This window comes from Sycon ciliatum, chromosome 13 (assembly GCF_964019385.1).
Source record: "Sycon ciliatum chromosome 13, ocSycCili1.1, whole genome shotgun sequence".
In the NCBI taxonomy this organism is placed as follows: domain Eukaryota; kingdom Metazoa; phylum Porifera; class Calcarea; order Leucosolenida; family Sycettidae; genus Sycon; species Sycon ciliatum.
Genome location: NC_088655.1, coordinates 27,317,443 through 27,333,536, shown reverse-complemented (window position 1 = coordinate 27,333,536; position 16,094 = coordinate 27,317,443). Strand labels below are relative to the sequence as shown.

At 49.4% G+C, this 16,094-nt stretch overlaps 1 protein-coding gene across 1 annotated transcript; it reads left to right on the top strand.

The window, feature by feature from the left end:
* Window positions 1-2,026: 2,026 nt before the first annotated feature.
* LOC135830054 (kinesin-like protein KIF17) lies at window positions 2,027-14,380 on the top strand. The gene is made up of 10 exons (XM_065342437.1): window positions 2,027-3,105; window positions 4,054-4,174; window positions 6,478-6,673; window positions 6,906-7,294; window positions 8,010-8,232; window positions 9,333-9,469; window positions 9,956-10,174; window positions 10,597-11,094; window positions 11,575-11,767; window positions 12,959-14,380. The coding sequence occupies exons 1-10, from the start codon at window positions 2,918-2,920 to the stop codon at window positions 13,549-13,551; spliced, it is 2,757 nt and encodes a 918-aa protein (XP_065198509.1). The 5' UTR covers window positions 2,027-2,917; the 3' UTR covers window positions 13,552-14,380.
* Window positions 14,381-16,094: the final 1,714 nt, after the last annotated feature.

Below are 16,094 nucleotides of genomic sequence, written 5' to 3'. Positions count from 1 at the left end.
AAGTTTCATGCTCACGCAATCATCAGGCAACGTGCCTGATGATTGCGTAAGCATGAAACTTAAAGTAGCAGCAAACAAGCCTTGATTGTCCTTGTTGTTCTGTTGTAATATTATGACACAAAATCTCAATAAAAAATGAACAAAACGCCAAGAATTTGAAGAAAAAGACTCAATCCAATCCTTTGTTGCCATAACGGGAACTGAAACCCAACACAAATCTGAGAAGATGGCAAGTACAGACAGCTGGCGGTCACGCGGCAACAAAATCATCAAACGTAAGCACTAACAATGTTGAAACATGGTTGCAGGAGACAAACTACAAGTAGAAAAGCACTGGGCAGGCAGCGGTGCAAGAAGCCGTGGTCTCGCCTACGGCCATACGACCCCCTGCACCCGCGGAAGCATGTTAATGGCCCAACGGAGCAGAGTAAACGATAGGAGGCCCCGAAGCTCACCCATTACTACCGAGTAGGCAAGCTCGCTATGCTTCTCCACCAGTTGCGATGCCAGTGCCTTCAAACACAATGTCGTCTCTTTACCGCACATGCCGGAGGTACTGAAAACGAGAGGAGTGAAGGCTCCGCGAACCACACTGTTCACTCTGTCACAGTATGTTCTTTTTTTAGCCTTTTCATGCGCCTGGAGCTGACTCAAGACTTCCGATCGAGACAGCAGGGAGGCTTTCGGGTGAGTGACCCGTACATCATAGAAAGCATCCCGCTGCCTCGACCAAAAGCCCCGAGCCCGAATATCCAGGCGGGCTCCTGCCGACCGGCCTGGCAAATCCTCTCCCTCATATGGGAGCAGAGTCGGCTCGGTCTCCACATCCTTCACCACCTCCCGCATTACCTCCACCAGGAGATCTCTAATCTCATTGTGGCGAGCGATGAGGTATCCCCCGCATGGGCACGCTAAAGCATGATCCGTGGTGAGGGCAGCCACACACACACAGGTACTGCGGAAACCAGTGAGTCTTGAATGTGGTACAACGCAATGCCTTATGAAGTGCGCCTTATGAAGTGCAGGGCGTGAGCTAGTTCGGATTGTAGCAGCGAGTACTGGCACAGCAGCATCCCACTATCAGTTGTCTGAGGATTGCCTTATCCTTGCTACAATGTATGTGCAGTGTATCATGTTGTACATGTACGGTAGCGTTGCCATGGTTACAACTACAGTGAAACCTGTCAAGGCGACCACTCGGATAATGCGACCGCCTGTCCTAGAAGACCACTGGAACCAGAATCAAGGGATGCTCTTTCCAGTCAAATGACCCTGGATAAGGAGACCACCTGGTAACAGAGACCACGTTTCGAAGGTCCCTTGAGCGGTCGTCTTAGACAGGTTTCTCTGTATCATCCTTGCGGTGTCCAGCAAGCTGGGAATTCTCACTATTGTACGCTTTGTACTGTACGGTTTTGCCACTTTCACTGCCTTTCGACCAGAACCTGACATTCGATTTGTCGAGCATTATCAGCCAAAGCATAATGATTATCGTCTGTGGACATGTCCGCACAGAAAGGGATTATTTCATGGCGTACTTGTACTCCGTTGCCCGTAATCCGCAGACATCTGCGGAACTCCGGAGTGCGGACGACGGCGTCTAGACATGACATGATGCCTATAATGATATTGATGGCAGGCCGATGTCATATGGAGGTGTAAGTAATAGTTGTTGTCATGACGCATCTGGTTATCTTACGACAAACATGACTGTACTGTATTGTATTGTAATAGTACATGTAGTAGTACTTTTTTTGTGTAGTAGTAGATTGTACATGATTGATCGATTGTCGTCTGTTGTTCGTCACGTGTCGCATGGTATCCATGGTGCCAAGGCGCGAAGACTCCTTCGATCGTGGTCTTCCCTCCTCACACTCTGACACAGTCATCAGGTCATTGATGCTAGGCACCGCGAAGCTTCGTGACCGTGATGACCGTAGAATCATGGTTGACGTCTACGAGACAACTCTACTCTCTAGTCACTAGTCACTGTACTAGTCATAGACTTGTTTTTGAATCAGTCATCACCATGTACCAGGCGCTACAAGCAGGTCATCGGCCTTTCCTGGTGCTTTGTTTATTTTTGACAGTGGGTCGCGTCGACTCTTTGAAGTTTGAGCCTTTTTCTCCTACAATGGGCTACATGAGAACATCTCCTGCGAAATTTGACGCGGGCGTCTAGTGGAAACACGTAGGCTGCAGTAACGTAGAAGTTTGTGTACTAGCAAACAGCGAGAATTACTTCACAGAATACAAGTTACTTGGTTGAGAAGAGATATTTTGCTGAGGAGTACGAGTGAGGGTAAGCGCTAGCAACGGAAGCCAACAGGATCTCTCGCAGCGGAGCGGAATCTAAACGTTCTGGCGACTTATCACAGGGCCAGGCCAGGGGGTTGCACGTCGAGCCGAGTGAGATCTTATGGAGCTCTAGTCCACGGCTACTCCGCGAGGACGATTGGTGTTCTGCAGTGTGCTGACCTGTTCAACTCGGACGCACTTGCTTCGTGTCCGACGGCCTCGCAGCCAGCTAGCTGTTGCCACAGAGCTGCGTCCGGACGAGAAAGGAATTCTTTGCACACACAATTACAAGTACAAACATCGGCGCTCGGTGGCAGCCGGCCGGGACTGCCGAAGCCGCCTGGCTGAATGAGCAAGAAGTTGAATGGAGACATAGAAGCGAGGGACACCCAGTACAGTCTGTGTGAGCTTTACCGAGCATCACTTGTACTGTGTGCGCAGAATGTGTGACAGCGCCTGTAGCTTTCCTTCCTAGCAAGCAAATCCGTGATTTGGAGGAATCCAGACTCCAATTGGCTAGGACAACAACGACTTACTAGCCCTGAGCGCAGAGTCCAACAGCTTTGCTAGCCAATATCCAACCCTATTGGCGTGCGTTGCCAGGGTAATAGTAGCCACAATGGCGGAAGCAGTCAAGGTCATTGTGCGCTGTCGGCCGCTAAACAGGCGCGAGAAGGATCTCAACTGCGGTGTGGTGGTGCAGATGGACGAGAAGACCGGCCAGGTGGGACTAGTGAAGCCCGGGGCCGAGAGCAAGAAGGAGCCGCCGAAGAACTTCACCTTTGACGGCGCATTCTTCGTCAACAGGTAACCATAGGAATGAACTTGCCTTATGTGGCATCATGTGGAAGCGGAAGTAAGACCTAAAATCTCGCAGTTTACGAGATGAACTAGTAGTCGCTCAGGTGCTGATTTGAGTGGTTTTGGTGCGAGGAAGCTGCGATGCTCCGCTTGTCAATTAGTTGCAATAGAGTTCACGCACCCCATCAGGGCGTTAAGTTCTTCAGCCTTCCGCACCAATACCATACAATAGCACCTACCGCATTTTTCCGAATATAAGTCTTCCTTTTACGACCTAAAACAGACCTAAAAACGGGGTACTCGACTTACGATCGGGGTTTCACTGACATATTAAAACCTTAATCAGGCCAATGTTCACAAAAGGGAACATATATTATTTCTCGGGAAATTGAGGTCCCCAGTACGAGGCTTCGACTTACAACAGGGTTTCACGACCATTAAACCGGGAAATTGAGGTCACCAGTACGGGGCTTCGACTTATAACCGGGGGTCGACTTATAAACGGGAAAATACTGCACTCATTCAAAACGACTGCAGCCCCTTTTGTGGGGCGACGTCTCCCGTACTGGGCAGGTATAGCGAGCTCAAGTACAGTTGTGAGTAGGACAAAGAGTATATAACCCCCCCCCCCCCCAAAAAAGTGTGCAACTACTGATGCCCTTTATATGGGGCACGCCGACGGCGAAAACTAACATTACGTGGTGTAATGTCCCAGTTGTACGTTTCCAGCACGTTTTTAGCGAGCAGCGGTGTACTTCGAGTATAAAAAAGCACGCTCTGACAGAAACTCACTGCGCGTATGCAAATCCCCAGCATGATTATGGCAGATATTATGCATACATGTAGCTTCTATTCAGGGCCCGGACGTCTGACATTATCATCTGTCTTGTGTGTGTGTGTGTGTGTGTGTGTGTGTGTGTTTGTGTGTTTTGGTATTTCCCATCCACTGCACAGCTTGACGGAGACTATATACGAGAACATTGGTTTTCCGCTGGTGGAAGGCGTAATGGAGGGCTACAATGGAACAGTGTTTGCATACGGACAGACGGGCTGCGGCAAAAGCTTTAGTATGACGGTAAGTAAAACAACACAATCATAGAAAAGAAAAGAAAAAGGACCAAGGAACTACAAGTTACGCTCTAATGTCCACCAACACCACCAGTTACTAAACAATCTGCTGATGCGAAAACATTGCACAATCATAATTGTATTATTTACTGCCCACTCTTACGCAAACAGCATCAGGTGCATGATTGGAACTTCACAACTTGTTTCAGATCACGATTATGTTGTGAGAACCATTGGACTTCGGGCATAAGGACACTTCGCGAATAAGGACACTTTTCTGATGCCCCGCCTAGTGTCGTTCTGAGCGAAGTTGACTGTACATGAAGATAAGAACGGTCTATGCTACGAGGGTGACCCCCCTCCCCCCCCCCCCTTCCCCCTCCGCCCCCAGTTCTTCGGAGCCCAGCAGCACTGTATGTGGATATTCAATATACAGTGAACCCTGTCTAAGACGACCCCTCCAGGGACCTTCAAAACCAGGTCTCTGTTACCACGTGGTCTCCTTGTCCAGGGTCATTGGACTGGAAATAGCATTCCTTGGTCCTGGTTTCAGTGGTCTTCTAGGACAGGTGGTCGCCTTATCCCTTTGGTCGCCTTGACAGGTTTTACTGTAGTGAAAAAGGCTGGACCCAAAGCCTGCAGACACGACTGATTCTCATTTCTCATTACCGTAAAGTACCGCCAGAGCGCCCCGTCTCGCGAGAGCGCCCCACCTTGATTTTACAGCCAAGGGAAGAAAATCGTATGGCAGAATGCTACTAAGTTTGTACGATGTGAGAACCTTCGTGTACTAAGGTCACACTTGGTATGCTTTTATGTAGAGCTCGAAGGTAAACTGGGTACGGATTGACTGCACAATGTGCAATGTTTGTACAAGGTCCGTGTCGTATGACCGACAGACAGGAATCCACCTCCACAAGTCGGCCACGAAAGGACGAGATGGTGGGGCGCTCTGGCGGTACTTTACGGTATACCCAAACTGTACTGTCGTGGACGTGGAAATCCGGTCGCACGTCTAGCGGCCCCAGGGCGCTGGCCATGCAGCCGTGGGTAAGCGGTGCACACATGCGTTTATGCGCTGCAGCGCGCCGGTCGCATCGGATCAACATGACCGCGCACTGCACGCAACGACGTTCTGTACGCGCTGAGGGCGCCGGCCCCGGTCAATCGACTGGATTTCCATGTCCTCGACAGTACCGCAAAACCTGTCAATGCGACCACGCGGATAAGGCGACCACCTGTCCTAAAAGACCACTGAAACCAGGACCAAGGGATGCTATTTCCAGTCAAATGACCCCGGATAAGGAAACCACCTGGTAACAGAGACCGCGTTTTGAAGGTCCCTTGAGCGGTCGTCTTAGACAGGCTTCACTGTATGGTGCATCCAGGGAATGTCACATCTCACCACACCTACGGGCCTTGGCAGATTGACAATGGCACCGCAATACACATACAGGTCGTCCCTCATTATAACGAGTCCGGTTAGTACATAAACCCCGTTAGTAAATAGAAATCTGAAATCCCCTGGCGAAACGTGGTCTATACAACTGTTTACAGGTCCGGTTACAACATAATCCGTTAGTACATAAATCCGTTCTAACGACCCTTCGCCCAGGTCCCTGGAGTGCCAAACCCTCAGTATAAGATAATATTAACCATGCAGGACCAAGGCCAAAACATGTAGGATAAAGCAGAACGAGGAAACGTATGATGTCTATGTATTCGTGAATATGGACGATCCTTTGCATCCAAGGAAGAGTTATGTTGGAGATTTTCAATTATCTTATAACGAGTTGTAGCATCGATAATTTATGTTGTATCGAGGGTAGCCCCGGTAAGTACGAAGTGGTGCCTATTTCACCTTTAGCTGCAAGTCCTGCTACAATATAAGTCTCGTTATAAGATAACTTTTTCGATGGCCCAGAGATTATCTACTAACGAGGGAGGACCTGTATACTGCTGTTTGTCTCTAATATAAGCACAGTCTCCAATAATAGCACGTCTCCAATAACAGAACACCTTGGGGCGGCATTCAAAAAATAAAGTGCTCAGTCTCCATTATAAGCACACTGTGTAAATTCATTATCTGTACCGGCGAAAAAAACCTGGAATATGTGTGTCTGACATGAATTTGGCATGGCAACATGCCTCTGAAATGAGGTTGAAATAATAATGGAACAGTATCCAATAAAGGAACGTCTCCATTAATAGCACGGGGCGGAGGTACATTGAAAAAATAAAGGACCGTGCTAATATTAGAGATAATACGGTATACTGCTGTTTGTCTCTATACCTTACTCTGCGGTGCAGGGAATTGAGGATCCACCAACGCAGCGGGGTATCATACCAAGAGCCTTCAAACACATATTCGAATCCGTTGCCAGTAACAACGAGGCAAAGTTTCTCATCCATGGTAGCTACCTGGAGATTTACAACGAGGAGATCCGTGACTTACTCGGCAAAGACAGCAAGAGCAAGCTTGATCTTAAGGAGCATCCTGATAAAGGTATGGCCTTCTGAGGGTATGGGTCTGTGTGTGTGTGTGTGTGTGTGTGTGTGTGTGTGCGCACGCGCGTATGTGTATGTGTGTGTTTGTGTTTGTGTGTGTGTGTGTGCATGCGCGTGTACGTGTGTGTATGCAAAGCATAAGAGAGATAGGCAGAACAGGTTGAAAAGTGAAATTCAGACAGACTCAATGTATGTCTAGGTGGCTCTCTCTTCTCCTCTTCCTCTTCTAGGCGTGTACGTCAAAGATCTGACCAAGATGGGAGTGCACTCCGTGGCGGAGATTGAACACGTTATGGAGCTCGGCGGCAAGAACCGGTCGGTGGGTGCCACTCTGATGAACGCCGACTCGTCGCGCTCCCACTCCATCTTCACCATCAGTCTGGAGCGGTGCGACGCCGATGCTGATTCCGGTGCTGGACTGCGAGCGGCCAAGCTCAACCTGGTCGACTTGGCAGGATCGGAGCGGCAGGGAAAGACCGGGGCCACGGGGGATCGCCTCAAGGAGGCCACCAAGATCAACCTGTCCTTGTCGGCGCTGGGAAACGTCATCTCGGCGCTAGTGGATGGTAAAGCAAAGCATATTCCCTATCGTGACTCCAAGCTGACGCGTATGCTGCAGGTAAACCTTTGACACGGTATACTATTCGATAACATCTGTACTCTGCGAATGTTTGCTGTTGTCAGCAGGAATATCGAATTTGTCGTCAATTTGTTTCATGTTTCCGGGCAGGCCCTCTAGCCAAGTCTGACGTGAACCGCGAAAAAAATCCGGGCCGTGTGGGTAGAGGCCACTGCTAACCTTGCGTCAACATTCATTTGTCGTGTATGGAAAAGACCACCTTTCAATAGAGACCACCTGTCTTTGGACATCACCTGTCAACAGAGATCACCTGACAACAGAGACCACCTGTCAACAGAGACCAGTCCCTTCAGTCACCCTATTGGGAAAGACAACGTGGCTAATGGATTAATGAGACCAGTTAGTTTACAACCAAGACCTTGCTTGTGCAGGCATTGGAGCCTGTGATAAAAGACCACGTGTCAGGGGTGTCGGAACGAGTTCAACCTTGGTGTGGCTATGAAGGGGGAGGGGGTTGAGTACTACCCCCCCCCCTCCCCCAGGGAAAGAGATTGGACAATTGGGCCCAAATAGCCCATATTTGATGGCTTCAAAAATCCCAAGATGAAATTATTGGTGCGCCTTTGGCCCCACCTGCCCCACTCGTTCCAACACCCTTGCGTGTCTTTAAAAACCTGTATAGCCCATATACCCACGTGTGATCACACTAAACACAAGGTTGTACTGTGCGTGTGGGCTCCTTTCGTCATTCCAGGACTCATTGGGAGGCAACACCAAAACGCTCATGGTGGCGTGCGTCAGCCCGGCCGATAACAACTACGATGAAACGCTGAGCACATTGCGCTATGCTAACCGAGCCAAGAACATCAAGAACAAGCCGAAGATTAACGAGGACCCCAAGGATGCATTGCTGCGAGAGTACTCCGATGAGATTGCACGCCTGAAGGCCATGCTTACTGGTCAAGGTATACCCACAGGTAAGAGAGATGAGGATGAATGGGTTATGGTGATGCATCGTCAAGGCAAGCTGCTGGGAGATTACTCAATGCAATGGGTGTAGAGCCTTTATGCACGCACCCGCACACACTCACGCGCACACTCGCACGCATTCACACCCGCATGCACCACCCACACCCACACTCACATGCACCCACACCCACCCACACTCACATACACCCACACTCACAAACACCCACACTCACATACACCCACACTCACACTCACACGCACCCACCAGAATACCCTCCTACTTACTATACAGTAAAACCTGTCAAGGCGACCACACGGATAAGGCGACCACCTGTCCTAAAAGACCACTGGAACCAGGACCAAGGGGTGCTATTCCCAGTCAATTGACCCTGGATAAGGAGACCACCTGGTAACAGAGACCACGTTTTGAAGGTCCCTTGAGCGATCGTCTTAGACAGATTTTACTGTACTTTGTAATCTAGTCTATAGTGGATATCCTTCGCCCCACCTTTTAAGCTTCCCACACTACTGTCGGGTGCGGAGGAACTTGGGGATCAGAGTCGTTGCCCGGACCGTTCTTTCTTCATGCACTACAATCTATGCAGAGTTGAGTCGCAGGTGTGTATGTCAATAGGCAATGCTGGGTGAAATCCTAAATCCTGTTCGTTCTTGGGCGCTCCGCTTTTCGGCACCCGACAGTACTGTAGCCAGACATAACACATCTGTAGGGGAACATAACTATATACAGGTTTGACAAAAGTAGGCTGAGGAGTATGCTATGGCAATTTTTTGGATTGAAGTAGGTTTTTGAGCCGAAATTGGGCTTTCAAATGCCAGTGGGACTGTTTTGGATTAATGGCTTGTACTGTAAGTCTGCAAATTTTCGACCTGGTCAAATTTTGGCCTCGGAGGCCTAAACACATTTCGGCCGCATTAAAATTTCGGCCTTTACTGCTGCCGCCTGTATACACTGGCACACTGAACATTGGAAAACAAAATTTCGGCAGCAACAAATTTTTGCCTAAATATGCCCAGGGCAAAAATAGCCAAAAATGGATATGCGCAAGATATTTGTTGACTTGCAGTATACACTTGTGTTGCCTTACAGATATATCTGCTGCTCAGTCATCTACTGGTGCCAGTGCCGGTGCCGGGGCAAATTCTCGTGAGCTGGAAGAGGCGCGTGAAGCAGCCGCCATTGCGCAGCGCGAGGCCGAGGAGATACGCCGTCAGTATCAGCAGCAGGTCAGACACCCTAATCATGCTCCATTCACTCCATGACTCTCTGATATCGTGCATACATGTACTGTCGGTCGCAGAAGAACTAGGGGTCAGCCTCCAAGCCAAGAACGTTCTTATTTTCATGTAATTACAGTCTATGCGCAGTTGAGTCACCGTGTATACATTGGTATGATGTGCTGGATGAAATTCTAGCCTGGTCGTTCTTTGGCCCTCCGTTCTTTCGTACTTCCATTCAAAATGCCACCGCTGTGCAGCATCTGATGGTTCTGTGGTATTCAGTAAAAAAACCTTTTAAAATTTAAGTGGTCTTACAGTAATTGTTTAGGAGCTGCATTTGCACCCATATAAGGTGGTGATGTTTCTATGGATACGTAACACTCTGCCTAGACTTGGCCTCCAGCCGAGTACCCGCTCGAACCATGATCTCAGTTTTGATCTCTACAGTGCTATAAGATGCGATCGTTGTGTGTATTGCTGATGTGTGCTCAGGTCCAGGAGATGCAAGCATCCTTCAAGGCGGCTCAGGCTAGCAATGAGGAGCTGGAGAGGAACCTGGCCTCGCTGCAAACCGACTTCAAGTCCAAAGAGGCGGACGCCAAACGACGCCTTTCGCACGCCGAAAGTCAGCTGACGAGCCTTGCACCCGGTCAAGACGGTGGAGAACATAATCAGGCAGTGCAGGATGCGGTCGTCTTCAACGCGGAAGAGGTTTGTACCCATACGTCTGCCCTTAATGTTTTCCCCGTGCTTGTGTGTGTGTGCATGTGTGTGCATGTGTGTGTGTGTGTGTGTGTGTGTGTGTGTGTGTGTGTGTGCGCGTGTGTGTGGTAAGGGGACATAACTTGTGAGTTAGAAGCTTTATCCCAATCAAATATGACTCACTGCCAGTTAATAATCCTTTGGAGACTCCATCGAATGGGGGTGGGGGAGGTTGTTACTGTCATGAATGTATTCGTAAAATCGAATCTCTGATCGCAGGTGGCATTTGCGTACACATGACGATGCACGGTACAAGAGTGTGTGTGTGTGTGTGTGTGTGTGTGTGTGTGTGTGTGTGTGTGTGTGTGTGTGTGTGTGTGTGTGTGTGTGTGTGGTGTGTGGTGTGTTTTAATTCCTCCACCCATGTACAGGCGGCTCATGGCGAGGAGCCAACGGGAGCACAGCAGCAGAAACACCGCAAGCTGAGACAGGCGGCACCACACCAGCAGCAGCAGCAGGCCGGGCTACCGGCTTCTACGGTGTCAAACGCCACGGCAACGATGGCGGCACAGTCGTTGTCGTCGGCAACCAGTCCACAACAGGTCGCCGCGCTGCAGCGCTTGCAGCAGTTGCAGGGCCAGCTGGTCGGCGGGGAGAGGGCGGGCGACTCCGTGCTTAAGGAACAGCTGCAGACGCGACGCAAGCACGCAGACACGATGAAGGAAACGCTCGCTCAAAATCTCGAGGACGACGGAGACCTCGGTGTGATGGAGGCGATTTATGATAATATGCAGGATGCCATCAGGGCAAAGCATAAGCAACTGGAGAAAGTCACGGCCAGGCTGAAAGCATCCGAAGCAGAGGTTATGGATCTCCAGGAGGAGTTTGAGAGAGATAGATACGATTACCTGGACACTATAAGAAATCAGGTACGGCTGATGGGGATGTGTCTGTGTGTATGTGGGAGGGGGGGGGGGGAGGGGTAGTGTGTGTGTGTGTGTGTGTGTGTGCGCGTGTGTGTGTGTGATTTTTGGGGGGGGGCATGCACATACATGTATTTTCGTGTGTGTGCATGTGTGTTTGTGTTTGAGAGAGAAGGAGAGCCTCTGTGGATATGTGTGCAGGCAACTGTAAGTATGTGTGTGTGTGTGTACATGTGTGTGTGTACATGTGTGTGTGTACATGTGTGTGTGTGTACATGTGTGTGTGTGTACATGTGTGTGTGTACATGTGTGTGTGTACATGTGTGTGTGTACATGTGTGTGTGTACATGTGTCTGTGTACATGTGTGTGTGTACATGCGTTGCAGGCATACGTTTGCCCAGGTGTGTGTGTGTAGGTTGACCGCAGAGTCATAATTATTTCAATGCCACCTTTTTCTGGTGTTTCATGTTCACACACATACGCAGGACAAGGCTCTGGCATTGCAGCAGCAGATTCTGGACATCGTCGTACCGTGCTTACGCCAGAACTGCAACTACAAGAACCTCGACTGGGTGAAGAACGTAGCTGTGTGGAACGAGGAGGATAGATCCTGGAAACTACCCAAGCTTGAGCTGGTCAAGGACAATCTTCCGGCAGCTACAGCCGTGGGGTTAACCAGTGAGTGGACACGTGTGGTTAGAAGGGCGTTCGTGTGGGTGTGCCAGGAGAGGGGGGTGGGTCGTTTTGGGTAGGGGTGAAGTGGGTATGGGTGAGGTGGTGGGTAGGGGTCGGTGGTGGGTAGGGGTGAGGTGGGTAGGGGTCGGTGGTGGGTAGGGGTGAGGTGGGTAGGGGTGGTGTGGATAGGGACGTTGTGGGTGGGGTTTGGGCTTCAGAGGTGTAGAAGGCATGTGGTGTGTGTGTGTGTGTGTGTGTGTGTGTGTGTGTGTGTGTGTTGATATCCGTGAGGTTGAACATATATTATGCAGTCGAATGGCTGCTACATGTAGATCTGAAGATTGTTTTGTTCTATTCACGAGGAATTGCTATGCCCGCGAGGTTTTCATTCACAAGGTTGACCTTGCTGAAGTAAAATTATCACAGACTTTGTTAGTGTGGAGCAGGCATACTCAACTAGCACATTGGTAGAGGAGATGGTTTCAAACAGCACACAGGTCGAAAACAGGACCAGGCTCAATATTCACTTTCTCTCTTGGTATTTTGATCAGAAAACATATGTCACAGTGAGACTACGATGTGTTATACTCCGAGCCAAACTTCATGGCTCTGCGATGACCAGAAGCGCCATACCAAGCAGATGAGTTTTTGACGTATTGCGTTGCACTGCGACTTGAATTCAACGTCTTTCGAAGCTTTTTACTTCTTGTCGCAGCTAAACAGCGGCTCACCTCTCGCCAATAAAGCACCGTATACCAATGAAAACTAATGGAAGCACACACAAGGATTATTTTTTTCTCGTGTGGCGATAGCAATTACCTAATTTCAGAACTCATGGTGAACTTGACATGGACTCCAAAACTGTTCCTGTTTAGAGCCACCTCTGTGACACCAAAATTTGAAACGAAAAATCGAGCAGCTTGGAGGCAACGGCCCAACACAAAGGACTGGCTCAGTTTGATCGACTCTGGCCTCAGAGAACACTTCAACATGCCAGCTTCCTTCCACAAACATAATTTCGAGTGAACGATCCACAGTGATGATCGGTTTGGGTCTACACAATTTTGCTGTCAAACCGTTCCTATTTGAAACCTGCTCCTCTGCACTCTACTGTATAGTGTATTGGCTTGCACTGTCCTGACTGTGTGTGCTTGCTGGCTGCATGCGTCGTCTGTACTTGGTGATCCTCTGCAGGTGATAAGCGAGAGCAACACCCGAGGGAATCGCCACACAGGGGACGCGTCATCACGCACGGCGTCGATCAGGCGGCAGGCAGCAGGACCGCCGTGGGCGTTCCAATGCACATGACTGCTGGCGGTGCGAGCGGTGTGGCAAACGGTCGGAGCAGTCCAGCAACCGGCATTCAACCCGTCGCAGGCCGGAGCATGTACGAGCAACTCGACGAGGACAGCGCGGACAGCGACGCACGTCTCCGCGCCAAGCTCAGCAACACCACGGAGTCGGACTACTTCAAGCCGAAGCGTGCCACCCAGCTCCTGGCGGAGGCGGCCGAGCAGCGTCGGCGGGGGCCAATGCCGACGCCGAACTACCAGCAACGCTACGACGCCCTGCCCAATCCCAACCAGCTGCCACCGTACCTCTCCAGTAGCGGTGGTCCGCAGTTGAAACCACTGAACTGGCTGACGGGTGACAACGCCCATCCTCAGACACCGCCACAGTCACAGCAGACACGGCAGGAGAGAAAGCCGCCGCCGAAGAGCGGGCTCGGTCGGCATGGAGCGCTGGAGCCGCTAAATAAGGACGTGTTCCGACGACCTCCGTACTGACCCGCCATCCATAATTAGACTTGCTCAATCATAATGCAGATGTGTAGTGGCAGTGACCATGCATATGATAATGGATATCTATTCGCCTGCACGAATGTCGGATGGTGAGTAGGCGTGGTATTGGCCGATGATATCGTCTTGGTAACCTGATAAACGTGTAGCTACTGTGCAACCTCATGATGTACGTGACGAGACATTGGTGTTATGGTTGTTTGCTAAACCGATGTCGCTGTGCCTTCTACTCCTTGAGTTTGCAATAACCCTGCATGTTATGCTTGCTACGAGCTCGTATTTGCAACAGCAGCATCTGATAATAAGCAGCCGCTGCATTCTCTATTAAATTATTTTTCAAAAACGACACGATGCCAATAATTGATTCTGTCATACCCGGCCCCCTCTGTCGGTGAGCCGCATTCAACTAATTGTTACTTAAACAACCTTTGCAAGCCGCAGAAAACCCTACATCATCATCACCGAAGCAAGTGGCTTCTTCGCTGCAAATTCCATGCATAGTCTCAATCAAATTTTCGGCCAGGAAGATGATGGTTATAAAGTACCTAAAGAGGAGCTTGCACACCTTTTAAAGAAACACATGTAAGCATGCAGCACTTTTGACTTATCTTCCTCGCAATGACTTTGTCTGTCTGTGACGAGGAGCTATCCAGGCTCCGATGCTCCCAGTGGTGCGATATTGTTCCGACGCGTTGTTCTACTGTTCCTGTTTATGGCGTTCACGTACCGTCGGGATTCCCTGCACTTCTGTTTTGTTCCATGCATGCTCTCTGCTAGCGACTAAGTGTCTGTGCAAAGACAGTGTGTGAGCCTCGAATACACTTGTACACTGGTTGTCCAACCGTCCTGCTTTGGACCAAACATGTGTATACATTTATATGGGAAACGATTGCCTTTGCATACATTTTACATGCATGTCCTGCTTTGGAAGGTGACAAGGTTGCACAGACTGTGGGCAGTCTAGCTGCACAGGCGGGCTGTTGATCTGAGTGATGTGATCATAGCCGATAATCCACTACAGGCGGTACATGTGTCAGAGGACTGCATGACGTCATAATTACACAATAATTATTATTTTCGTTTTCCGCTCATCAGTACGTGCAGTGGAATACGAGGTGGATTTCATCAAAGTAAAAACTGATTTCATTTTTACCCAATACAATCATTTTACATGGTGAACAGTGAATGCATCTCGTGATTTCAAGTGATGTTTCGAGATTCAATCACAACATCAACAGCCGATATCACTATACGGCGATAGGCATTAGCCGATCACTGCAGACTGTCACAACTAACACGACTTGTAGACTTCGTAGACCCTCGAGGTCCAGTTGAACTCACGCAGTAGAATCTACGCAGTAGATCTGCGCACTCTGATAAACACATTGTCATACTCATTCACAAGCCTCTTTTACCGGCTAAAGCAACACAATGGCCGGGTCGTCGCTACTTCTTCTAAAGCAACACAATGATGAGAAACCAGGGTATGATAGGAAGATAATACATGTAATTATAGTGGCGAGAGTTTTACACTAAAACACAACTGCATGGTTTAGATCCGGCTTTCAACCACCGCCAGCTCCCTGAGCTCGTTAGCTTTGGACGATGGTATGCAGACCGAGACCCATGGAGACTCATGCCATGACGGCGGACGGGAGCAGCGCGAAAGACAGCCTGCATGCAGTGCACATAGTGACATACCCTATGCAACATGGTTTGCATAGCCTTAGGGCATGCTGGAATCAGCCCTGGCAAGCAAGCCACAGACTAGGCTTTCCCCAAATCGGCCTGTTTTTTTCGCCTATTCGGCTTTTCGCTTAGCTAAAAAATGGATCAGATTCGGCTGCATGATCAGCTGATTGTACGAAAATCGGCTGCAAAATGGAAATAATAATTATTTCCACTGATGATTGTGACAAGAAAATCGATTTTGGTAAACCTTCATGACTTTGTTGTAGTGTGGCGATGACAGCAGAATTTGTTCTCTTTATACATGTAGCTATTATAATAATTATTTCATATTAGCACCATATCCCTCACACACTCATACTCAGCCCAAGGCAACAAGGAATTGTTTTGGAGATAGTGTGCTGCTTCGAGTAACTGGTCTTGTAATGCAAAAGCTCGAAGAGCTGGAAAGCAATGCCAGGCCACTGGCAGCAACTGGCTCGCGAGGAGCCGCAATAAACCCACATTGTGCCACAATGGGGTTGCAAGGCAAAGCCAATGCAATTGGCAACAACTGGCTCGTGAAGAGCCGCAACTAGCGAAGCAAGTGACCAGTTAGGAGCGATAGAGCTAAATGTTCCATAGTACCATTAGCAAGATGATAAAATGGGAGGGATGGAGGGTGAAAATTTGGTGCTGGCACAAGCTAAAAGTCACCACTAATTAGACTAGTCTTTGAAGTGAAGCCAACAGCAAGAAAGAAAGAGAAAGTTCAAAGGAAGCAGTTGTACGACGTCAGGCTAAGCGCGCCCGAATCCATGCGCTGGCAGTGTACTAGTGTGAGTGCAGTGAGCAAAAGTTCA

Bases quoted from the DNA above. Each gene is read 5' to 3' on its own strand.
- LOC135830054 (XM_065342437.1), top strand. From the start codon at position 2,918: ATGGCGGAAGCAGTCAAGGTCATTGTGCGCTGTCGGCCGCTAAACAGG. The intron at 3,106-4,053 runs GTAACCATAGGA...TCCACTGCACAG, and splicing joins GGCGCATTCTTCGTCAACAG to CTTGACGGAGACTATATACG. The intron at 8,233-9,332 runs GTAAGAGAGATG...GTTGCCTTACAG, and splicing joins TGGTCAAGGTATACCCACAG to ATATATCTGCTGCTCAGTCA.